This window comes from Poeciliopsis prolifica, unplaced genomic scaffold (genome assembly GCF_027474105.1).
Source record: "Poeciliopsis prolifica strain line A6 unplaced genomic scaffold, Auburn_PproV2 SCAFFOLD002, whole genome shotgun sequence".
NCBI lineage: Eukaryota > Metazoa > Chordata > Actinopteri > Cyprinodontiformes > Poeciliidae > Poeciliopsis > Poeciliopsis prolifica.
In genome coordinates, this window is record NW_026562377.1 from 1,179,525 (window position 1) to 1,203,559 (window position 24,035).

Consider the following 24,035-nt stretch of genomic DNA (forward strand, 5'->3'; position numbering starts at 1 on the left):
ATTAAACAGTTAACCAAATTATCATAAGTAAATTATATATTTTGGAAGACTTTCTCCAACCATATTTTAAACCAGTGGGTGAACTTAGATTCTTATTAAAATTAGATCTTTTTTTTTTAATTCATTAAACTGTCCACGTTTCATTAACAAGCTGTCCTGGTTTACATGCCAATATGGAATATGGAAGACCTGTAATATTTTGTATAATATACTTTTTTACTCGGTTTTTAGTTTTTAAACCTTCTCTTGCTTCTCTGATCCCAACAAACTCAGCGTTTGTGTTTATTGAAATAACTTTTTATAAAGTACCTTGTGATATATTTGCTGTGAATTACCACTACACAAAATACTGACTTGAATTACTAGTTTTTGCTATTTTTTAAAAATACTTGTGGTCTGTTTTATGTAAACTTATGCACACTCAACACTTATCAAAGTAATGGGTACAGATTGTGAGATGGGGATTATGTACAAGTCAGTGAAAAGACAAAAAAAAAATACAAAATACCAATTAAAAAGAATGAATGTAAATAGTTTAATCATCCACACACAACATATTTTAATCATCTGAAGCAGGACACCTCTAACACTCAGGAAGGACAAATCAAGAATAAAAACCCTTATTTTAACGCTTCATTCATGTTGTATCAACACATAAAGCTGTAAGCTTTGTTGAAATAACATTTTTAAAAGTTGCTTTACATGACATGCAAGTTACAAAATAATCTCCAGATATAAAATACAGCAATCAGTAATAAAATGAAACCCAAGCAAAATAAAAACATACCTGTTAAAAAGGATGAATTGTGATGAGATTTATAAACATGCCTATCAGAACATCCATTGAAGCCTCTTGGCCAATCAGAGATCACCAGTAGAGGCAGTGGTTTCCTGCCTGGGACCAACAGAGGAGGGTTAACTTCAACCCCCTGTATTAAAATATTTGATGATGATTATGTGTGATGATTTTGATGATGGATTAGAAACAATGTAGTTTGCTGCATGTTTCAAAATTGACTATTGTGTTATGTTTTAACCATGAAAATCATTTTGATCTGCCTTGTTGCTGAAATGTGCTACACCAATAAACCTGATGAGTCTATGAATCAGAGAGCATCACCTGAGTGACGTTTGCTCCCCCACCTTCATCAAATCACACAAAATTGGTGTCACGTGTTTGTGCTACGTTTGGGCAGCAAATTTTTTTGTTTGTAATATCTTCAAAGCTTTGGCTTTGAAGATATTAATGAAATGTTAAAGGTCAAAAGGTCTACCAGCCCCCCCACTTTTATGAAATAAAACAAAATCGGTGTCAAATGTTTGTGCAGCAAAACATTTTGTTTGACACCAATTTAGTCCGATTTGAAGAAGGTGGGGGGGAAACTTCACTCAGGTGAGAGCAGCTCTGCTATCGCAGAACTTCCTGGTTGGCATTTTTGCATTTGTGTTTAGTCAAACTAAATTTGACAGTGAAGGATTCCCCACAGGCTTCACAGGAATACGGCTTCTCACCTGTATGAATCCTCATGTGCACAGTCAAATTATTCTGCTTGGTGAAACCTTTTCCACAGGTCTGACATGAGAATGGCTTCTCTCCTGTGTGAGTTCTAATATGACGAGCCAGATCGCTGCTCTGTCTGAAAGATTTGTCACACAAGTCACAAGAATATGGTTTCTCCCCTGTGTGGGTTCTGAGGTGGCGGGCCAGATCACTGCTTTGAATAAAAGATTTATCACACAGATCACATGGAAAAGGCTTCTCACCTGTGTGGGTCCTCATGTGATAACTCAGGGTAGTTTTCTGGATAAAACCTTTACCACAGATCAGACAGGTGAAGGGTTTCTCACCGGTGTGGGTTCTCATGTGGACTGTCAGGTCAGATTGAGCAGTGAAACCTTTTCCACATGTCAGGCATGGGAAAGGCTTTTCAGGCGTATGAGTTCTCATGTGTTTGATCAAATGACTGCTATCGGTCAAAGATTTACCACACACTTCACAGGAGTAGGGCTTCTCACCTGTGTGTGTTCTCAGGTGAATGGTGAGATGACTGTTGTCGTTAAAGGATTTTCCACAAAACTGACAGGAATATGGTGTCTCTCCTGTGTGAGTTCTGATGTGACGGGCCAAATCATTGCTCCTCCTGAAAGATTTATCACACAGTTCACAAGGGTATGGCTTCTCACCTGTGTGAGTTCTCATGTGGACGGTCAAGTTGTACTGCTTGTTGAAACCTCTTCCACAGGTCAAGCAGGAGAAAGGTTTGTCTTCTGCTTGAGGTGTCATGTGATTAGCCAACTCATTATGCTGCATTAAAGAATTACCACAAAACTCAAAAACATTTGGTTGTTCTTCTTCCTGATTACCACAGAAGTCCTCCTGCTCCTGTTTGATCTCTACAGGCTCTGGTTCCTCCTTTGTCTCCATCATCTGCTGTTGCTCTGGTCCGTTCTGAAATGCTTCCCCATAAGCAGGATTCTCAATGGAGGTGGAGGTTTCAGCCTCTTGCTTCACCAAAACCTGCCCTTCATCCTGAAAGATGCACAACTCAATCTGTTCTTCTTTAATCACTCGAGGTTCTGGATCTTCTGTCTCAGTCGCCTGGAGTTCTGGGTCCTCTTTTATTTCCAGACCGTTTGGTAAATCATGGTCAAGCAGAGAACTTGACCTCTGCTTGCTAATGAGAATGTGATCAGCATCAACCTCCCAAGTAATAACCGACATGATGCTGTGGAAGACCTGAGGAAGTCAAAAATAGGAGATTAGTAACTGTTTAATGAAGAACATTTTTTTTTTTACAACACAAAATTGTGTGTTGTGTTTAGTTGTCTTTTTCATCCAAGACAATGTGGGATGAAAAAGAACTAATTACAACCAGCACTTCCAAATACCACACTAAGCAGCAGAAACAACAACACAAAATGGCAGGATAAGAAAAACGCAAGAGATGATAAAATAAACTCTTGAAATCTGTGACCAAAGAAAAAGTGTAATTGAATATACAATTATGCTTTTCTAATTGTGAAATCATAATTCAGAATTATGATTTCATTTTAGGTTATATTCCTATATTTGTTGAACTAAAATGTGACATGTGAAAAATATGTCATAATTTAATTGCAGTCTTTTAAAATTAGACTTAGAACATAACCCTGTCGACTTGCACACCCCACACTTTTACAACTTTGCAGAGCAACTGCAAAAGACTGTTTGGACTGTCTTTATGCGTCATGATTAAATTAGGAAATGTGTCATTAATTAACAATCTGACTCAGCATTCACATCGTAGTTATGAAAACCATTTGTGAAAAATAAGCAGATTCACTTTGGATTCCTCAGGACAGTTTGCCACTCCCAAGATGGCGGACCTAAAGACGTTACGTTCTTGCGGGGCAAAGAAGCTTCCAGATGTGGAGTTTTGAGCTCCAGTCACAACAACATACTAGTTTATTTCAATCTCAACAAAAAGCTAAATATTCAATGGAAACCTTCAGTTCGGCAGCTTCTGTTTTAAAAGTTGTTGAACTGCCGACATTTTCTCCTATGTAAAAATATGAACTTGTGGAATATGTCGATTAACGACACTAAATTGATCAATGAACTGACTCGTCTTGTTACCTGAGCTAGAGTTTGGTCATACTGTTTGCATTCCTGTGTTCATTCAGAACCGGGCAGTTCACGCACCTGCAGGTTGAGATGATTTGGGTTTTCCAGCTGGTATCAGGAACCCGCCTGACGCTCAAACTGACATTAATCACCCAAAACACCGGAAGGTTCCGCTCACGCAGCACAAACCGCCTTATAAACAGCGAAAAACTGAAGGAAGCCTGGAAGCTAACGCTGCTAGCGCCCTGTTATTTACTTCCGCCGGATGTCTCACACGAAGACTTACACCAGAAACAGGAACTGTGCTCAAGGTTCCGCCTTCAAACATGAACGTTTGTTTTTCTACAGAAGTTTTGCATTTAATTTTATTCTGATTTCCAATCCAGAGTACTCTTGGTCCAGTCCTGAAACACTTCAGTCAGACTGTCACTCTAAAACATTTTAAATGTACCTTTGCTGTTTGGCTAGAGATTAAACTTCAAGGAGGTTTTCTCAAGTCAACAAGTACAACATGATTTAAATTCAGATTATTTTTTTTCCCCAGTTAATATTAACTGAAGGCAACTTAACCAGCCTTGTTTTAAAGGAATTCCTTTTTTCAACTGGTTTAAAGGTATTTTAAATTCACGCCTCCGGACGTCCATCCACTTCAGAAACAGGCTGTCTTTCCAAATCCAGCGCATGTCGCCCCTCTCCGTCCGCTTGATAAAATAGTTCTTGTCTGTACGTGGAAATCCATCGAGGTCTTTGCTGATGGTGCCACAGCAGCAGATGGAAACAAGCCGTGATTATCTGGTTTGATTTTGAATAGCCGGTCGTAGTCTGGCTCTTCTACTGGGAAATATTTACACTCAGCATAAAAGGACAAATTTAGTCTTTCCTTTTCTTTGTCGCCTTCGAGGCAACCAGCTGAGGAACATTGTCTTTCCCTCCACATCCTTCACTTTAATCTTTGCTTTTCCTCCCAATTAAACACAAAGTCATTTAGATGTCTGGTCTTTTGCTCACTAATATTTTAATGCAGCTTCAGCACACATGATGTCATCAATGATGTCACAGATGCCTTTGATATTCTGATTCTCTGTATTCTGCTTACAATTTCTCAGCTTTCTGATCTGCGTTTCGTTTTGCTCTCAAGTTTTCCTTTTCAAACAAAAAAAATCTCAAAATGTTGAACTTTTTCAGGAAAAGGCAGGAATCTGCTTCCTTGGATCCTGAAGAAATGAGGAAAACGAATGAGGCGGCGGTCCAAGAACTCATGGAAATGAACGAAAAGCTTCAGAACGTCAAGGACCGCCAGTTCCAGAAACCAGATTGCAAAACTTTGAAGAAAGCCGAGATGAAGTTGAGCGAAGCTTGTGAAAAACAGCGTGAGAAATTACATTTGGAGTTAGATATCTGGGAAGCAGAAGAAAAAAAACGGATAAATTTAGAGAGAAAGGCATTTGAACATTTAGAGACGACAAAAAGGATGAAGCAGGAATTAATCCAGAAAGAGATGTTAGAATCTCAGTGCAAAGCGTCCAAAATGGAGCAAGAAAGGCTCATAAAACTTAACACAGCGCTGCTAAAAAACCTTAAAGTACTGAAAGACAAACTTTCATATCAAAATGCACTGCATCATAATCACAGACAGACTAAGAATTCAGTCGAAACCTTGATGAAGGTTAAAGAAAATGTTGTGAAAGAGATGAAGAATCATGAGGATTACTGCTGGGCTTGGAAGGAGAAAATCAGAGAAAAAGGTAAAACATTGGAGAAAGTAAAAAGAAAGACGACTGAATGTTTACAAGAGCTTTATAGTATTGAACAACAGTTAATTGATAAGCCTGTCTTGAAATATATCAACGAGAGTGCAAAACAAGAGAAGGAAAGGCTGAAAAAACTGAACACAAAGCTAGAAAAACATCTTCATGTCCTAAAAGACGATCTGTCCCGTCAAACTGAGCTGCTCCGCGATTACAGCAAGGCTGAAAATACGGTGGAAGAGCTGCAGGAGATTCGGAAACATTACCTGAGAGATATTCAGGATCTAAAAGTCAAAGAAAAAATGGAACCTGGGACCAAATCAAAGTTTACCAACCATGAGGATGAGAAAAAGAAAAGGCTCTGAACTTCAGGGTCAATTTAATCAGCACTTAAACCAAGAAACAAAGAAAGGCAACAAATTCCTATAGATTCAATTTATATTCAAGACTGAAGGAAAACAAAGTTATTATGACTGTGAGAGAGAGAGACAGAGAGAGAGAGAGAGAGAGAGAGAGAGTGTGTGTGTGTGTGTGTGTGTGTGTGTGTGTGTGTGTGTGTGTGTGTGTGTGTGTGTGTGTGTGTGTGTGTGTGTGTGTGTGTGTGTGTGTGACTGGTTGTTTGTCTTGTGTGTCTCTGTGCTTCCATCACAACATTATAGTTCAAATGTAACAATTATTGCAATGATAATAATAACAATAATAATAATGAACATCATATAAATAAATGTTTACATGACATTTAATGTTATAATAAATCACATAATTTCAAACATCATCATAGTCTTGGATAAATATGAAATCAGACTAAAGCATAAACTATGATAATAAAATAATTTATTTTATAAATAAATGATAAAATAAATGGGTATACTTAATGCCGATCACAATATAGATTATTATCATGTAATATCTTAGCATGTATCATGTCTGTAATAGACATGAAATCAACAATGTTTCATTGTTACACTTATTTTATCACTGTATATAGATTATTGATAATATATATATTATCAATAATATATGTTATGGGGGGTATATTATCTATATAGACTGTTTATCACATACAGTCTATATATAAACACTGCTGACTGTTTGTGGACATCAGTCTCTCCTTCTCTCCTCCATGATAATCATGCAATATCAATATTTTGATATTTGATTTAAATTTTCCTTTAAGATAAGCTAACTATTTGTTTTAAAGACAAAATATTAATTTTATGTAATAGCCTACTGGACAAAATATTAGAATATTTCATATTTTAGCCACAACCATTAATTACAAAACACAGGAAGCTGTAAAAAAGCTAAACTTTAGATTTTTTTCCCCCAATAGCTTCTCTGGTAGATGCAGTTCGAACCCATCACTGGACCTGATTGACAGATCGAAGCTGATATTTTGCACTCAGTGCTTTGCAGAATAAATGTTTTCTAGACTGAACAGTTTTACTCCCTCTGATCAATATTGAGCAGATAACAGAAAAAACTGCAACGTCTAAATCAGGGGTGCTCAAGTCCAGTCCTGGAGAGCTACCGTCCTGCAACTTTTAGTTGCAGCCTTACTCCAGTAGACCAGGCTCAGCTCTGAACAGGCCTGGTAACGAGTCATTCATTTGATTCAGGTGTGTTGGAGCAGGGAAGCATCTGATAGTTGCAGGATGGCAGCTCTAGAGAACTGGACTTGAGCTCACCTGGTCTAAATCATCTCAAGTTTTTGTGAAGCAATAAAAGTAAAAATATTGATAGTTTACAAATATGAAACTCTGAAAATGTTCTGGATTTTCTGTTGATGAATCAGAGTTTGATTCCTAAACTCAATCATGGAGCTTTGTTTTGTTTTCTGATAAGTGTGGAGAGATCCAGTTTAACGAGCTGAGGTTTGGTTGACTCAGTCATTTCATTGTGAAGATGATTAAACTAGAAACTTCATGACTTTTACAGCCCTCCTCTTCCTGGATCCAAAGTGTCGTTCTCCTTTCTGCTCTCAGATCCGGACTCAGCAGCCGCTTGCTGGACCTGAAGATGTGGCCTGTGATTCCTGCACTGGGAGGAAGCTGAAAGCCTTCAGGTCCTGTTCGTTCTGTCTGGGAGAAAAACACTCAGCTCCCTTTAAGAAACTCAATGTGGTGGAGCTGACCACGAAGGTCCTGGAGAACGTCTGCTCTAGTCATGATGAGGTGATGAAGATGTTCTGCCGCACTGATCAGATAGCAGTAGCACTCCAAGCACAGAAAGTGGTTTATCCATTATGCTAATGTTTGCAGGTGTTCGAGTAATTAACTGCAGACATGTTTAGTCAGTTTACGTCTTGATGTGAAAGCCTCGCCACACGACTGGCAGGAAAACGGCTTCTCACGTGTGTGCGTCTTCATGTGCACCGTCAGGGTGTATCTTTTAGCAAAACTTTTTCCACATACAGGACATGAGAAGGGCTTCTCGCCTGTGTGGGTTCGGATGTGATTGATCAGCACAGTGTTGTCAGAGAAGGATTTACCGCAGTCATCACAAGAAAACGGCTTCTCGCCCGTGTGGGTTCTCATGTGAATCATCAGATTACGCTTCCGGGTGAAACTTTTTCCACAGGTCAAACACAGATGAGGCTTCTCACCTGTGTGAATTCTCAGGTGTTCATTTAAACTGCCTCTCACCCTGAAGCATTTCCCGCAGGTCGGGCATGAGAATGGCTTTTCGCCAGTGTGGATCCTCATGTGACGAGCCAGGTCGTAGCCAAGCCTGAAGGACGAGCCGCAGACCGTACAGGCATGCGGCTTCTCCTCTGTGTGAGCTCTCACATGGATTTTAAAGGTGGTCTTTCTGATGAATCGCTCTCCACAAATCGGACATGAAAACGGCTTCTCCCCTGTGTGGGTTCTCACATGGATGGTCATGTCAAAGCGCCTATAGAAGCATTTTCCACAAGTGGGACAGGAAAAGGGTTTCTCACCTGTGTGGGTTCTTGTGTGACTATCCCACTGACTGCTGGTTCTGAAGGATTTATCACAGAATTCACAGGGGTACGGTTTCTCACCCGTATGAATCCTGACATGTTTAGTCAAGTTATTCTGCTTAATAAAACCTCTTCCACAAGTCGCACATTTGAATGGTTTCCCATCTGTGTGCGTTCTCAGGTGAGCAGTTAGATACCTGAGCTGAGTGAAACTTTTCCCACACATTTCACAAGTAGGCAGTTTTTTCCTTTCTCTCTTTGGTTTTGACTTGTCCACGTCGTCCTTGTGATTTCTGGTGTCCTGATGTCTCCTGTCTGCCTTCAGATCTTTTTCTCCACTTGATCCAGAGTCTTTCTGGTTGCTTCCTTGCTGCTGTTGGTTCTTGCTTGGTTTACTGTTGTCTTTTTGCTCACAACCAGGAGACACCATGGAGGTTTCAGCCTCCTGCTTCACTACAAGGTGATCTTCAGTCTGATCACTGCAGCGTTCCTCTTTAACCTCTACAGGTTCTGGTTCCTCTTTAGTCTCCATCGTCTGCTGGAGCTGTGCAGGATTCACCAGGAAGCTGCTGGCCTCCTGCTTCACCGCAAATGTTCCTTCATCCTGAAAGATGGACAGCTCAACGTCTTCCTCTTTCGTTGGTTGAGGTTCTGTTTCTTCTTTAATCCCCGTCATCAGCTGGGGTTCTGCTTCCTGCTGTGGTCAACACTGGAGTTGCTCCAAAGTCGACATGATGCAGTGGAAGGCCTGAAAACAGAAGAGCATCAGCTTTAATGTGAAGTTCAGAGGAAATGGTCAACGTTAACTCAACCAACTTTAAAACCAATAAAGATAAAAGTTAGTCAAACATTAACAGTTTATAAAAGTGAAACACCAGAAAGGTTTCTGGTGATTCTGCTGTTGAAGCAGAGTTTTATTCCTAAACTCAACAATGATGGAAAAGTTCAGGTGGATGTTAGAGATCTGCAGCACTTTTGTCTGCTGACAGAGCTGTAAAGCTTTTACACCTTTTTAAAAAGATGCATTATCATCTAACCCTAAATGAAGTTGAATTGATATAAATATTACCTTTGCCCTGATGCATCAAGGCAAAGGTAAGTGCACTAAAACAGCAGTGCACTGGAATCACTGAGAAACCAAACACATCACTTTGTACAGCAGCAAGGAGTCTTTTGTTTCATTACTTGATGCTGTGGAGAGATTAGATCTTAGAGGTCTGAGATTTTGGTGACTGTTGTTTGTTTTGAACTGAAAACTGTTACAGTTAAAATTTAAACTGTAGTACTTTAAGAGCTGTTCTCCAACTGGTATCAACCTGGAAGCTGAATGGAGCCAACATCTGCTGATTCAACTGATTCAAGAACAATATGGTGAAAAACTTACTCAAGAAACTGCAACTCATTTTTGTCCATCCCTGCATATATTATAAGGGCCTTATATGTGTATGTGTTGTGAATATATTTGTTGAATTTTATGGTCAAAATATTGAATCAAAGTTAAACGATGAAAGGTGTAGAAAAATAGATAATTGATGTACAAATGATGTTTCAATTTATCAAATCTTTACATGTTTGTGAAATAAAAAGGTTTATAATGCTTTTAATGGCGGTACATCTTCCCCTCCCAATATGGCGGACAGCCTGACGTGCTGCCGCAGCGCAGACAGGCCGCAGTTAGCTCGTCACCGCTCGCCAATAACGGCTTTCTTACCGGTGAAACTCGACTCTGTCCCTCTGGAAAATCCTCGAAACGATCCGGTGTCTGAAAATGTGGCAGTTTTCTCAGCTCCTGTGCCTTTAAAAGGAAAATGCTTCTTCTCCTCGAACACTTAGCTTCTCCCTTAGCTCGGATGCTAACTAGCCGCTCTCACGCTACTGTTGCTGATAAAACAGATAAATCTGTATTAAAAGAATCCTAGAAATTATGTCCGCACTTGAAATGAGAGGTGATTATGTTTAACGTCTTCCAATGATGAGCAGAACCGCACCAACCTTAGATTTAGCGTTTCTGCTTGTGGTTGGTAAACCGACTGAGATGGAGCACTACCGCCATCCTGTGGTCAGTACCGGATCGACAATAACAAAATACTATCAGACAAAAATATTTCAATAAATAAGAGACATTGTTAAAAGATCTCTTATATAGGTATCAATTTTATGCTTGTGTTACATAATTTAGCATTCAAACAAAAAACATTTTCAACTGTCATTAATAATTTACTAATTTATATATTCCACAGAAAAGAAGCAAAAATAGCCAGTAAATTTTCAAAAAATGTGTATCATAAAAACGAGAAACAGCTCATCTTTCTCAGCTTTAATTTGGCATGTCTTCTCCACATTCACTACAACAAACCAATTATCAGCAGAACATTATTACATGATAACGCTCACCTTTCATCTGTCAAAAGTTTATGAAGTGGCAGAAAAGTAAAAAATTTAAATTATGTGCCCCTTAAATAAAGGTTGTTGTAAGAGCCAAATGACCTAAATGAGCATTACTTGTGGCACAGCTGTGACAGTTAGTGGTGGGCGTGTCGTAAGTGGGCGTGACTGTCACTTAGTATGAATGAGAGCCGTACTGACGCGCTGGTCACTATGTAGAAGGAAACGGGTGCACCGGGTGGAGAGTCATAATTTCTGTTGACCGTGTTAAATATTGTTTATTGTTAGTATCATTATGATTTAGCCTGGTCAGCATGTGTCAGTTCTTAAGTATTTAAGCTGATATATAAAATAAATTGATGGTAACAACAACAACAAAGGAGCCACTTGAAGTTATTAGAACACGCGTCATGACAGCAACAACCTACCCAGTTAACCCTGTGCGACCTTCTATATTATTGTTAGTTTCTACCGCACGAATATCGTCAACAGAAAATGACAATTGAATGAGCGGCTTATGGAAAGAAAGTTTGGATTCTTCGCTTCTGCTTGGAACAGTTTGGAACGGTAATGGCGCATGAAGCGCAGATCAGCGTCATCAATTAACTGAATGAGATTCCTTCATTGCAGCGTAATCAAGTCCGCTGGAACTGAGGTATGGACACATACACACACTGAGTATCGTTGTCTGAAGAAGAATTGTTAAAGACAAACAACGAGAAATGGAGTCAACTGGATCTAAAACAAGTTCAGTTGTCAGCGGTAAAGATGAAAAAAGACCATCAAAATTAACTGTCAAAGCATTACAAAATAAAATTGAGAAACTTCAAAAGGATCTCAAGACAAAGGTTCATAAAATTAAAGGAGAAATAAACATTATAAAAGAACTTATGAGAAATGAAGGAAATCTTGAGAGTGTTCAGTCTCATTGTGATGATTTAAAACTATTGCTTGAAAATGCAAATCAGCTGTATGAGTCTGTTATTCCATTGTTTCCTGCTGAAGAACAAGAAAGACAAAACACTTGGTTTTTAAGCCTGTGTAAATATAATTCTGTATTTGTACAAGAAGTTGAAAAGTGGCTCTCAGGTGCAGGAATCAACAATGCAGCTCAAATGGGTGGAGAAGCTGATTTCAATCAGGCTCAATTGTCCAGTTTTGAACCTGGTGTGAATAAAGAGCTTAATGCACCTTTAGTTTCTCAGCATTTACAGTGTGTTGACAATGCTGATGATGTGGATGATATTAAGCCAAGTTACAGTGTTTCTAATGTTGATAGCAGAAAGTCTAGAGGAAGTCGTTCATCAAGAATTAAGTCCTCTCTGTCTTCTACAGCTTCAGCTCGTTTTAAAGCAGAAGCAGATATGGCTGCATTAAAGGCACAACACAAGCTATTGAAACAGAAACATGCTTTAGAGGAACAGGAGGAACGGCTAAAAAAAAGAAAGAAGAACTGGATTTGGAGGTTGAAATTGCAGCCTCAATGGCTAAAGTTAAAGTGTTCCAGGGCTCTGTCTGTTCTCAAGTATCTAGTGCTGCACAGAATAAGTCTGATGGCATGAATTCATATTTGGAGCATGAAAATAAAAGATCTCAAATGTTGAATGTTGATGCAGATACATTTGTACCTACAGCAGCTGGAACTGATTGTCATAATAAAGCTCCAGACTTTCAGTTATATTCTTATTTGGGTGCACGACCTAAAGACACAAAGGTTAAACAAATTTCAGACACATTGACTGACCAGGTGAAGATAAACAGCACCAGTTGAAGTTCCAACACAAGAAATGTTTCATCAAGTACAGTTACAACCATCACAATATAAAAATGTATTGCCAGTTGATGAAAATAAACAACTGTTAAGTGTTTTGGAGAGACAGAATGAAATTACAAGCTTGCTTGTAAATCAACAATCTTTATTTTTTCTGCCAAAACGGGACATACCAATATTTGATGGTGATCCACTCCAATTTAAGACATTCATGACAGCGTTTGAACACAGTATTGAAACAAAAGCGCACAGTGCCAAAGACTGTTTATACTTCTTGGAGCAGTATACCAGAGGTCAGCTTCATGACTTAGTAAGAAGCTGTGTTCATATGCCTGATGATTCTGGATATGCTAAAGCTAAAGCTTTGCTTCAAGAGCATTTCGGTTGTTCATTGAAGATAATTGCTGCATACATGAATAAGGTCTTATCTTGGCCTGCTTTGCAAGCAGAGGATGCAAAGGCTTTACAAGCATTCAGCTTTCTGCTCAGGGAATGCTGCAATGTGATGGAAAACAATGGATGTATGCATGAGTTGGACGTTCCTGCTAATATGCAAACAATTATCAAAAAACTGCCCTTTAAACTGCGGGACAGATGGAGAAATGATGTGTGTGATTTACAGGAGAAGTTTAATAGAAGAGTAATTTTCAGTGACATTGTTCAGTTTGTAGAAAGGCAAGTGAAGATTGCCAGTGATCCACTTTTTGGTGATATTCAAGATTCTTTATCTCGACCAAAGAAGGATGTTGGAATCTATAAATCACAACAGCGATCAAAGATAAAAGGAAGTAGTTTCGCTACTATTGTTGGAGATATGCAGAAGAAAGCTGACCTTGAAGTAAAGAAAAGACAGGAGACAACTGTTAAAAGGAGTTGTTTGTTTTGTGAAGCTGGACATTCCTTGGACACATGCCCTCTACTGGAAAGGAGGACACATGTGGAGAAATTGACATTTTTGAAAGAAAATGGGGTGTGTTTTGGCTGTTTATGCACTGGGCACATCAGCAAAGATTGTAAAAGGCGACACTACTGTAAAGTGTGTAGCTTAAGACATCCCACCATGTTACATGTCTTTTCTAAAGAAAAGGAAATTGTTCCAGTTCATAAGAAGAAGGAAGTGGAGACAACAAGTGGAAGTGCCTCCGTTTCTGCCCAATCCAGTGGTCTAACTGGGGCCGGTGATCTCAGTTGTACTCTCTCTATTTTACCAGTCAGAGTGAAGTCTACAAAAAGCCAAAAGACAATAATAACATATGCTTTTTTGGATCCTGGAAGCTCTGCATCATTCTGTACTGAAGAATTGATGAACAAATTATATGTCACTGGGAGACATACAAGCATCCTTTTACGAACAATGGGTCAAGAAAAGGTGGTTGAAAGCAACATTGTGTCAGATTTGGAGATTGCTGGGCTGAATGAAGACATCTTTTGTGAATTACCTGATTTATTCACACAGAGAAACATGCCTGTTCATTATAACAACATTCCTCACCAAGAAGACATCGAAAGATGGCCACATCTGAAAAATTTGAAGATCACTGAAATAAATTCAGGAGTTGATTTGCTCATTGGAACCAATGTGCCTAAAGTACTTGAGCCATGGGATGTCATTCGGAGTCAAAATGGAGGACTCTATGCAGTTAAGACGATTCTTGGATGGACAGTGAATGGACCTCTCAGAGGAGACTGTGATGTTGACACAAGAGAGCTAAAATCAACTGTTACTGTTAACAGGATTTCTGTGTCAAAACTGGAGGACTTGTGGCAACAACAACTGAAGGTTGATTTTCCTGAATGTTCTAAAGATGAACAACCTGGATGGTCCAGAGAAGATATTCAGTTCATGGAGCGGGTTACAGAATCAATTAAGCTGCAAGATGGACGTTACACCATTGCTCTACCTCTGAGACACAAAGATCTGAAAATGCCTAATAACAGGAAAATGGCAGAACAATGCGTTTTGAATCTCAGAAGGAAGTTTACTAAAAGCCATCAATTTCTTTCTGACTATACCAACTTCATGAATGATATAATTTCCAAGGGCTATGCTGAGAAAGTACCAGTTGAAAATCTTGAAAGGTGTGATGAGAAGGTTTGGCATATACCACATCATGGAGTATATCATCCTCACAAGAAGAAGATAAGAGTTGTGTTTGATTGTGGTGCTACATTTGGAGGAACATCTTTAAACACTCAACTCTTACAAGGTCCAAACCTCACCAGTTCATTGGTTGGTGTCATCATCAGATTCAGAAAGGAACCTGTTGTTATAACAGCAGACATTGAGGCCATGTTTCATCAGGTCCGAGTACCACCATCTGACTCGGATCTGTTGAGATTTCTCTGGTGGCCGAATGGAGAGTATGAGCAGCAGCTGGTGGAATACCGAATGGTTGCACATCCTTTTGGAGCTACATCATCTCCAAACTGTGCATGTTTTGCACTGAGAAGGTGTGCAGAGGATAACATACAACTGTTTCCATCTAATGTTATAGATGCTGTGCTTCACAATTTTTATGTGGATGACTGTTTGGTTTCTGTGAGCACAGAAGAAGAAGCTGTGTCATTATATCAAGGACTTCGTGATTTGTGCAAGAAAGGTGGATTTCAACTTCTCAAATGGATAAGCAACCGACGCAGTGTTCTTACTGCAATACCACAGCATGAAAGATCCATTGAGGTGAAGAACCTGGATATGGAAAATGATGATCTACCTGTGGAACGTGTGTTGGGTGTACAGTGGTGTGTACAATCAGACCTGCTGAAATTCAAGATCATTCTCAAAAATAGACCTCTGACAAGACGAGGAATCTTGTCCATCATAAGTTCCATCTACGATCCTCTTGGCTTTTTGGCACCAGTTGTTTTGGTCGCAAAGGGGATTTTACAAGACCTAAGCAGAAGACATGTTGGCTGGGATGATTCTTTGCCGCATGATGTGTTACAGAAGTGGAAAAACTGGTTGGAAGAACTTCATCAGCTTGAACAATTTGAAGTTAACAGATGTTTGAAACCACAGGACTTTGGACAAGCCACAAATTTGCAGCTTCATCATTTCAGTGATGCAAGTGAGAATGGATATGGAACAGTGAGCTACTTGTTGCAGTATAATGCTGATGGACAGGTGCATTGTGCATTTGTAATGGGTAAAGCTCGTGTAGCTCCACTGAAACCAATCACCATCCCTCGAATGGAGTTGACTGCTGCAGTGGTTGCCAGCCGTATGGATAAGCTGTTGAAGAAGGAGTTAAGAATGGAACTGAAAGACTCAGTATTTTGGACTGATAGTACTTCAGTTTTGAAGTACATCAACAATGAAAGATTGAGGTTCAAGACCTTTGTGACAAATCGAGTTGGAGAGATACTCAATTTGTCAAATCCCTTGCAGTGGAGGTACGTTGCTACCAGTATGAACCCAGCAGATTTGGCATCCAGAGGAACAAGTGTGGAGTCTTTTCTCAAGACAAATACCTGGATGTCTGGACCAAAGTTTCTTCATAATCCTGAATGGAAATGGCCTACAAATCCTGAGTGCATAAGTCGTTTTGCTCAGGAGGATCCAGAAGATCCAGAGGTCAAGACATTGGTTTCTGTTAATGCAACATGCCTTAATGAGCAAGTGGATCCAATTATGGATTTTATTCATACAGTTTCCTCTTGGAACAAACTAAAAACAATGGTTGGGTGGCTACTCAGGTTCAAACAATTGCTTTCCAAACTGGCTCAAAAGAGAGCACAACTGAAGTTGGAACTTGCAGACTCCAATCTTGATGATGAAAAATTTCAAGAAAGGCTTACGAAAGAAATGAATGTCTACAAGAAAGATGTTGCATTGGGCCTTAACAGTAGAGGAGTTTGAGAAAGCTGAGAGTGCCATCATTTGTTATTGTCAAAGACAACGATATCCAGAAGAAATAACAAGTTTGCAAAAACATGAAAGTGTGAAGAAAACAAGTCAGCTCTACAAGCTTAATCCTATTCTTGAAGGTGGTGTATTGAGAGTTGGTGGAAGGCTAAGCAAAGCAGCTATGCCAGCTGAAGCCAAATATCCAGCCATATTGTCTAAAGATCTTCACATCTCTGAAATCTTACTGCGCCATATACATCATCAGACAGGCCATGGTGGACGTAATCATATGCTCGCTGAACTACGTCAAAAGTATTGGATCCCAGGTGCCAGTGTTGCAATCAGAAAGACTCTATCAAGGTGCATAACTTGTCGACGACTCCATGCCACACCAGGAATTCAAAGGATGGCAGACCTTCCACAGGAACGAGTGTATCCAGACAAACCCCCATTTACTTGTGTGGGTGTGGATTGTTTTGGTCCCTTTGAAATTAAGCGTGGCAGGAGCCTGTTAAAACGATATGGAGTCATTTTTACGTGTATGGCAATAAGAGCGGTTCACCTTGAGATGTTGTCATCACTGGATACTGATTCTTTCATCAATGGTCTACGAAGATTTATTGCCAGACGTGGTCAAGTGTTGGAGCTGCGTTCAGACAATGGAACCAACTTTGTAGGAGCTGAACGGGAATTAAGGGAAGAAATTGAAAGATGGAATCAAACTCTGATCAGTAACACTCTCCTTCAGAAAGGAATAAAATGGTCTTTCAATCCTCCTACTGGCTCACACCATGGAGGTGCATGGGAAAGTCTTATTAAGTCTGTGCGAAAGGTGTTAAATTCTGTTTTAAGGACGCAGAGTCTTGATGAAGAAAGTCTTCATACAGTTTTCTGCGAAGTTGAGGCCATTATCAATAGTCGACCTATAACCAAAGCATCAACTGATGTTCAAGACCTGGAAGCACTAACTCCAAATCATCTTCTTCTTCTAAAGACTACACCTTCATTACCACCAGGAGTGTTTTCCAAGAATGATGTATACGCTCGGCGAAGATGGAGACAGGTGCAATATATGGCGGATCTCTTCTGGAAGCGTTGGTCAAAGGAGTACTTGCCTCAACTACAAGAGCGACAGAAGTGGCAAAGAACAAGACGGAACTTCATTCCTGGAGATGTTGTCCTCATCGTGGACGACTCTGCTCCACGCAACTCTTGGTTAATGGGAAGAGTTGTGAACATTGTTCCTGATAAAGGAGGACTTGTGCGATCAGTTCGCATCAAGACTAAGACAAACTACCTGGAAAGACCCATTACCAAGTTGTGTCTGCTTCAGGAGGCGGAGATACCATGAACATTTTAATAACCTTTTCTCTCCCTTTTTAGGATTGTTAGTGACTTTCTTTCTAATCGATTGCTTACTCAAGAAGAATAGATTAGGATGAATTTGATATTGAGTAAATTTATGGTCATTTATTGCCGAGGCTTGGCTCTTATAATGTTAATATGATGGATAATTATCTTTATAATAATTAGGGGCCGGTATGTAAGAGCCAAATGACCTAAATGAGCATTACTTGTGGCACAGCTGTGACAGTTAATGGTGGGTGTGTCGTAAGTGGGCGTGACTGTCACTTAGTATGAATGAGAGCCGTACTGACGGTGGTCAGTGTATGAAGGAAACGGGTGCACCGGGTGGAGAGTCATAATTTCTGTTGACCGTGTTAAATATTGTTTATTCTTAGTATCATTATGATTTAGCCTGGTCAGCATGTGTCAGTTCTTAAGTATTTAAGCTGATATATAAAATAAATTGATGGTAACAACAACACAAAGGAGCCACTTGAAGTTATTAGAACACGCGTCATGACAGCAACAACCTACCCAGTTAACCCTGTGCGACCTTCTATATTATTGTTAGTTTCTACCGCACGAATAGTTGTTATTCCACTGTTATATGCAAAGTTAGCCTAAATAAATAAATGTAATTTCCAAATTATTTTTGTTAAATAAGGGAGGAGTGATTGGTTAATACAAAATAATGAAGAAAAAAGTAGTGGTCGAAAATGAGTTAGAAGAGTCAGAAGATCATAGAGTCCAAAACAATTGCAAGATTGTTATAGGAGTTTGTATAGTACATTATTTAATATTAGTGTATAAAATATTTCAGTTAGTCTCATAATTGATTACAGATGCAACAGAAACAAGCCAATCACACATTCAAGGTGAGATGATTTGTATTATTCACCAATGAAAGGATTAACAGATGATATTTAATGTCAGTTACACTTATGCTGTTTTGTAATAAAACAGAAAAAAGATAAAGTATGTTTAATGATTGAAAACATGTCCGTCTTCAAAATAATACATTTACTTAAACATTTTCCTAACTGATGATTTATCAGAAGTTACCTACTAACGAAGTTTTTAAAGAAAAGGGTTTTACGGTTTCATTTGGAGTAATTAAACCAAACAGTGGGAGAAAATAAATGTTTCAGAGCAGCATGGACTCCAAAGGAACTGACAATTAAAGTTCTTTTTATACAGATTAAATTTATTACATTCCGAGCTGTTGAATAAAGAAAATACAGTCGAGTTTAATAAATCAGAATATTAAAGAAAAATACATTCATTCATTCATGTCAAACACTGTAGATTAAATATTCAAACACTTGAAAGCCTTTATTTCTGTTAGAATTTTTCACTTAACATTAAACTTAAATTTTAAATAAAAAAAACTTGACATTTAAATTAGATCAGAACAAGAAAAATACATTTAAAGACATAAATGTGGGCTTAATGAAAATATGTTTAATATCTGCTTGAAGGTTATATTCATGTTTTCATTCTGACAGATGAGCCTGTATTCTACTTGAATATAACTGAACCTTCAGCTGCAGACATGTAACCTCTCATATCAGCCACAAACTCTAAAATGCAGCATGTGAATTTTGGTACCTTTATTTTGTTCATAAAAATGAGAAAAAATACTTTAATTTATTGTCAATTTAACCTGGATTTGAATTTGACTGAAGTCCAAAAAAGGTATTTTTTTACTGTTGCTTTGTACAAGTGCACTCAGTCATTCCAAAATGATAATTACTATTAATTTTAAACAAATATAAATACATTTATTAAGCATTAATAACATTTTTGCTTTTTAGAAAACAGAAGACAAGAAAAAGTCTGGAGAAAAATCAGATGTTTCTCCATAATCTGATTTTTTTTTCTCCAACTAATCAATTCCTGAATAATGAACAGTGACAATAAAATTATTTTTTCAGTAGGTGGTGCTGTTACTCCAAATCCAGATCATATTTTACCCTATTTTGAGTAAACAAAGCTTGATATCCATTCCTAATGCAAGGAAAACCCACTGAAGGCTCATTTAACACACATGTTTAGTCAGTTTGCCTCTGGAAATGAAGGCTTCCCCACACGACTCGCAGGAAAACGGCTTCTCACCTGTGTGAGTCCTCATGTGGACAGTCAAAGTGTATTTCTTGGTGAAACTTTTACCACAATAGGGACATGAGAAAGACTTTTCACCTGAGTGAGTTCTGACATGATTGAGCAGTATAGTGTTGTCAGTGAAAGACCTTCCACATATATCGCAGGAATATGGCTTCTCGCCTGTGTGGGTTCTCATGTGAATAGTCAAATTGTGCTTTCGAGCAAAACTTTTCCCACAGTCCAAGCAGACATGGGGCTTCTCGCCCGTGTGAATTCGGATGTGTCCATTCAGACTTCCTCGCTCCCTGAAGGTTTTCCCACAGGTCAGGCATGGGAACGGCTTCTCGCCCGTGTGAATCCTCATGTGACGAGCCAGATCGTAGCTGTAGTTGAAAGACGAGTCACAGACCTCGCAGGCAAAGGGCTTTCCCTTTGTGTGAGCTCTCACGTGAAAGTTGAAGGTGATCTTCCTGATGAAACGTTCCCCGCAAATATGACACGAGAAAGGCTTCTCGCCCGTGTGGGTTCTCATGTGGACGTTCAAGTCGTAGCGTCTGGAGAAACCTTTCCCACAAGTAGAGCAGGAACAGGGCTTCTCGCCTGTGTGGGTTCTTGTGTGGCTGGCCCACTGGCTGGTGGTTCTGAAGGATTTATCACACAGTTCACAAGGATAGGGCTTCTCACCCGTATGAACTCTTTCGTGTTTAGTTAGGTTGTTTTGCTTGGTGAAGGTTTTCCCACAGGTCTCACATCGAAAAGGATTCCCAGCAATGTGGATTTTTGTGTGGCTGGCCCACTGGCTGGTGGTTCTGAAGGATTTATCACACAGTTCACAAGGGTAGGGTTTCTCTCCCGTGTGAATTCTCATGTGGACGGTCAAGTTATTCTGCTTGTTGAAACCTTTTCCGCAGGTCGCACACTGGAAAGGCTTCCCGTCTTTGTGAGTCCTCAGGTGAGCCGTCAGGTATCGAAGTTGAGTGAATGTTTGGCCACAAGTTTCACAAGAAGGCAGGTTCTTTTTACACCGTTTCTTTCTCAGCTTCGGCTCTTTATCTCCATTTGATTCCAAGGTTTTCAGGTTGCTTCCTTGTTGATGGTTCTCATCATAAGGGGGGTTTACAGAGAAAAGTTGGGCTTTGTTTGGTTCAGGTTGACTCTCTTCTTTAATCTCTTGCTTCACTACAAGCCACTTTTCATCCTGGTCCTCCTGTTCCTCCTTAATCAGCACCGGTTCTGGTTCCTCTTTAACCTGCTTACCAGTCTCCCTCAACTGCTCCAGTTGCGGTACATTGTTGACGACGTCCTCATTTGCAGAAGTCACCAAAACCGTTTCTATCTCCTGCTTGATTAAAAGCTTCTTTTCATCCTGATGAAGGTGAAACTCTTCCACTTCTTCTTTGATCGACTGAGATTCTGGATCCCTGCTCATCGCCGCCATCGGCTGAGAATCTGGTTCTGACTGCTCCTCCTTCATTACTTGACATTTAGTCCGTCGAGCCAAAGACTGGAGGTTTTGTTGGAAAAAGCATTTGATCAGTCTGCAGGAAAAGATAGAAGATGTTTAATGTTAAGATTGCTAAAAATGCTAATTGTTATCCTTTAAAATTAATCAGAAAACTGCAAATTACATATTAAAAAAATTAGATAATATTTATACAGCAAAGCTTAAAGATTATTTAAAGTAATTTAAAAACTTTTGAAAATTTAAAACAAAGTTTGATGTATTCAGTTGCAAGATTTCAGCTTCTTTTCATGTTTGCTTCATTGAGAAAACTTTTTAAAATGTAGATTGTGATGGACCGAGTTAAAACAGGAGGAGTCACAGGATATATTTAGAAAAATAGGGTTTTTATTTTAACCCAAAATCATAAATGACAAAAAATAAACTGAGCTCATAAAAGAGGTCAAAGGAACAAAAAACTGAACTCAGGCAAAAGTGTAACCAAACTAACTGCACAACAACATAACTGACCTAACAAAGAAATGACACACAGGGGTTTATATACTGGCTGATCAGACCATGACACAATAGGGGTAACTAAACAAATACAAATAACACAAAACAAATAATACAGCTAAGTTTGGCTAAACTAAAGATCCAAAAATGAAAATCAAAACAAACTTCAAATACTAATATTTTCTTAAATACAAAACTTACCCAAACAAACTACTATATCCCCCTGCCTGCAGGAACTATTGGTGTAATCCAATTAGCACTTCTTGTTGACATCAGGGTGTGGCCATGGATTTGGCCATCACATAGATCAAACCAGATTATTCATGTCAAGTTTTTAACGTTGCTACTTCCCAAATCAGGGACAGACTGAAAAATTAGTTTTTTTAATTACAAGATTAAAGTTGAAACAATGTGAAAATAAAGTCATAATATTAGCAGAATAAATTTGGAATATTAACATGAAATGTGGTAAAATTACAAGAAAAAATCATTTTAAAGAACAAAAGCTTCAATCAGTGATCCAGATCTAAACCATGTAGAACTTTTTCAATTACTATTTTTTTTTCCTCCCAAGTATTAGTTCATTCTAGTATTATGACTTTATTCTCACATTTTTAAAACAATTCTCTTAATTTTGCAATGAAACATTTTATAACCATTCCATGAAGCACAGTGTTTATTTGCTTCCTTTAATTGGCAGATTTGTCTGTTTGGGGAGGGAAGACTTCTGGTTTCAGCCCAAATCACAGGATTTGGCCTTACAGGAGAAGAAGAGGGACATGATGCTGATTTAAAACGTAAAAGAACTTAATTTGTAATAATGATTTCATGTTGCAAAAAGTGGACAAAGAGCTCATGGATTTGTATAGCAAAAACTTCAGATGTGCTTAAAACACAGTAATGATGAAAAAAGTAAAGTATTGTTTCAGCAATAGCAGCATCAACAAAAGAAAATTCAATCAACATTCACCCAGAACACTGCGATTAAAAAGTCAGTTTTAATCTTTCAGTGACAAATATGAAATTATTTTTTGTTCAAATAGATGTTATTTCAGGGACTAAGAAGATAATATTTATTTTTCTTTGTGTTTAACTACATACAGCAACATAATATGTTTTGTTTGGGGTTTATAACAGTTTACTAAAAATGCAAACAAACTCCATTTAGACCAATAAAACCGCAGCTTCGGTCACTGAAATACTTCTTTGGCTGAAGTTGCCTATACCAATATGGCGGCCACGCTGACGTGTTGCTTCAGCTACGCCAATGTAGCAGATAGGAAAGCTAGCATTTATTGCTATAGTTGAAAAGACAAGGTCCTCTTACCGATCAAACTCGTTTTCCACTTAAATGAGAAACTCATTTAACATCCCAGGATCCAATAAACGTCCAGTATTTTCTGATTTTAAGACATTTTCGTGTTTCTGGCTTCAGTGAAACTGGTTGCTTCTGTCCTCGGGGAGTTAGCTTCTCAGTTAGCTCAGAGGCTAACGGGCTTCCCACAGGCTGTTGACCAAACGGAAAGGAATCGGCGTTGAAGGAAAGCTGGGTCTACTGCCAAAGCCTGGGGAGGAATATCGTTCAAAGTAGTCGTTATATGGAGAGCACGAAGCTTTCCCCCTGTAAATAGTTGGTAGCAACCCAGCAGGGAGCCACATTATCGCGATTTCTCCGTGAGGCGTTTCCCAGCATGCTTTGCTGCATAGTGGTGCATTAAGGTTCACCTCACATTCCCCACATAATGGAACTTAATCTGCTTAGTGGGATCTAATGTTTTTAAAATTACTGTGAGGTATTTTTCTATTAATTTTCTGACTTGAATACATATAGAGTAAGAATGTATTTATTGAGTCAAATGTATCAAATGTATTTATTGAGTTGCTTGTTCTGAAAGCTGGAGTCAGAAAACAACCTGATGATTTAGTTGAGCACAGAAAACAGGCAATAAATTTAAACACGAAGAGAGGGAGCTTTTGGACCACGAAAGGAGACGTGTGTGTTTTAATCATTTTTAGCCTCAGAACAAGAGCAGTTCGGTAAAAGGACCATTGAGGTTCTGCACAGCTACAGAACCATCCTGGTGTCATGTCACAATAATTTTTCCTTTTAAAAAATAAACATAAAACCCCAGTACTTCAAAATCCAAACTGAAATTGTTGAAATTCAGAATTTCTAGATTATTTCATACACAAGGTCATCATTTTATTGGGAAAAACATTTACTGTCCTTCAGTTCTTCATTTGTTTAGCTGTAGTTTTCCAGGAAGCTGATCTGTTTGTTATGCAGAGAAACATTTTGCACCTGATGCATCGCATGACACACACACAG

General features: G+C 38.8%; 3 protein-coding genes across 3 annotated transcripts; 1 reads left to right on the top strand and 2 right to left on the bottom strand.

Moving 5' to 3' along the window:
* Nucleotides 1-511: 511 nt before the first annotated feature.
* LOC129378667 (zinc finger and SCAN domain-containing protein 2-like) lies at nt 512-10,315 on the bottom strand. Its single transcript, XM_055059059.1, has 4 exons — nt 10,008-10,315; nt 7,631-9,044; nt 7,394-7,512; nt 512-2,737 (listed from the first exon to the last, which is right to left on the bottom strand). Exons 2-4 carry the CDS (start codon nt 8,970-8,972, stop codon nt 1,409-1,411), a joined length of 2,790 nt encoding a protein of 929 aa, XP_054915034.1. The 5' UTR covers nt 8,973-9,044; nt 10,008-10,315; the 3' UTR covers nt 512-1,408.
* Nucleotides 4,730-7,570, top strand: LOC129379409 (uncharacterized). Its single transcript, XM_055060185.1, has 2 exons — nt 4,730-5,349; nt 7,338-7,570. Exons 1-2 carry the CDS (start codon nt 4,773-4,775, stop codon nt 7,367-7,369), a joined length of 609 nt encoding a protein of 202 aa, XP_054916160.1. The 5' UTR covers nt 4,730-4,772; the 3' UTR covers nt 7,370-7,570.
* Nucleotides 10,316-18,442: 8,127 nt separating the features above from the next.
* Nucleotides 18,443-23,375, bottom strand: LOC129379126 (gastrula zinc finger protein XlCGF26.1-like). Its single transcript, XM_055059741.1, has 2 exons — nt 23,034-23,375; nt 18,443-21,287 (listed from the first exon to the last, which is right to left on the bottom strand). The coding sequence occupies exon 2, from the start codon at nt 21,221-21,223 to the stop codon at nt 19,685-19,687; it is 1,539 nt and encodes a 512-aa protein (XP_054915716.1). The 5' UTR covers nt 21,224-21,287; nt 23,034-23,375; the 3' UTR covers nt 18,443-19,684.
* Between the last annotated feature and the right edge of the window lie 660 nt (nt 23,376-24,035).

What these genes read in the sequence shown, in the direction of transcription:
- LOC129379409 (XM_055060185.1), top strand. Translation starts at nt 4,773, where the DNA reads ATGTTGAACTTTTTCAGGAAAAGGCAGGAATCTGCTTCCTTGGATCCT. An exon ending in GGAGAAAATCAGAGAAAAAG is followed by an intron (nt 5,350 to 7,337) that starts GTAAAACATTGG and finishes TTCTGCTCTCAG; the next exon opens with ATCCGGACTCAGCAGCCGCT.
- LOC129378667 (XM_055059059.1), bottom strand. Translation starts at nt 8,972, where the DNA reads ATGACGGGGATTAAAGAAGAAACAGAACCTCAACCAACGAAAGAGGAA. An exon ending in ACTGACTAAACATGTCTGCA is followed by an intron (nt 7,513 to 7,630) that starts GTTAATTACTCG and finishes CATCATGACTAG; the next exon opens with AGCAGACGTTCTCCAGGACC. An exon ending in AGGCTTTCAGCTTCCTCCCA is followed by an intron (nt 2,738 to 7,393) that starts GTGCAGGAATCA and finishes TGACTTCCTCAG; the next exon opens with GTCTTCCACAGCATCATGTC.
- LOC129379126 (XM_055059741.1), bottom strand. Translation starts at nt 21,223, where the DNA reads ATGAAGGAGGAGCAGTCAGAACCAGATTCTCAGCCGATGGCGGCGATG.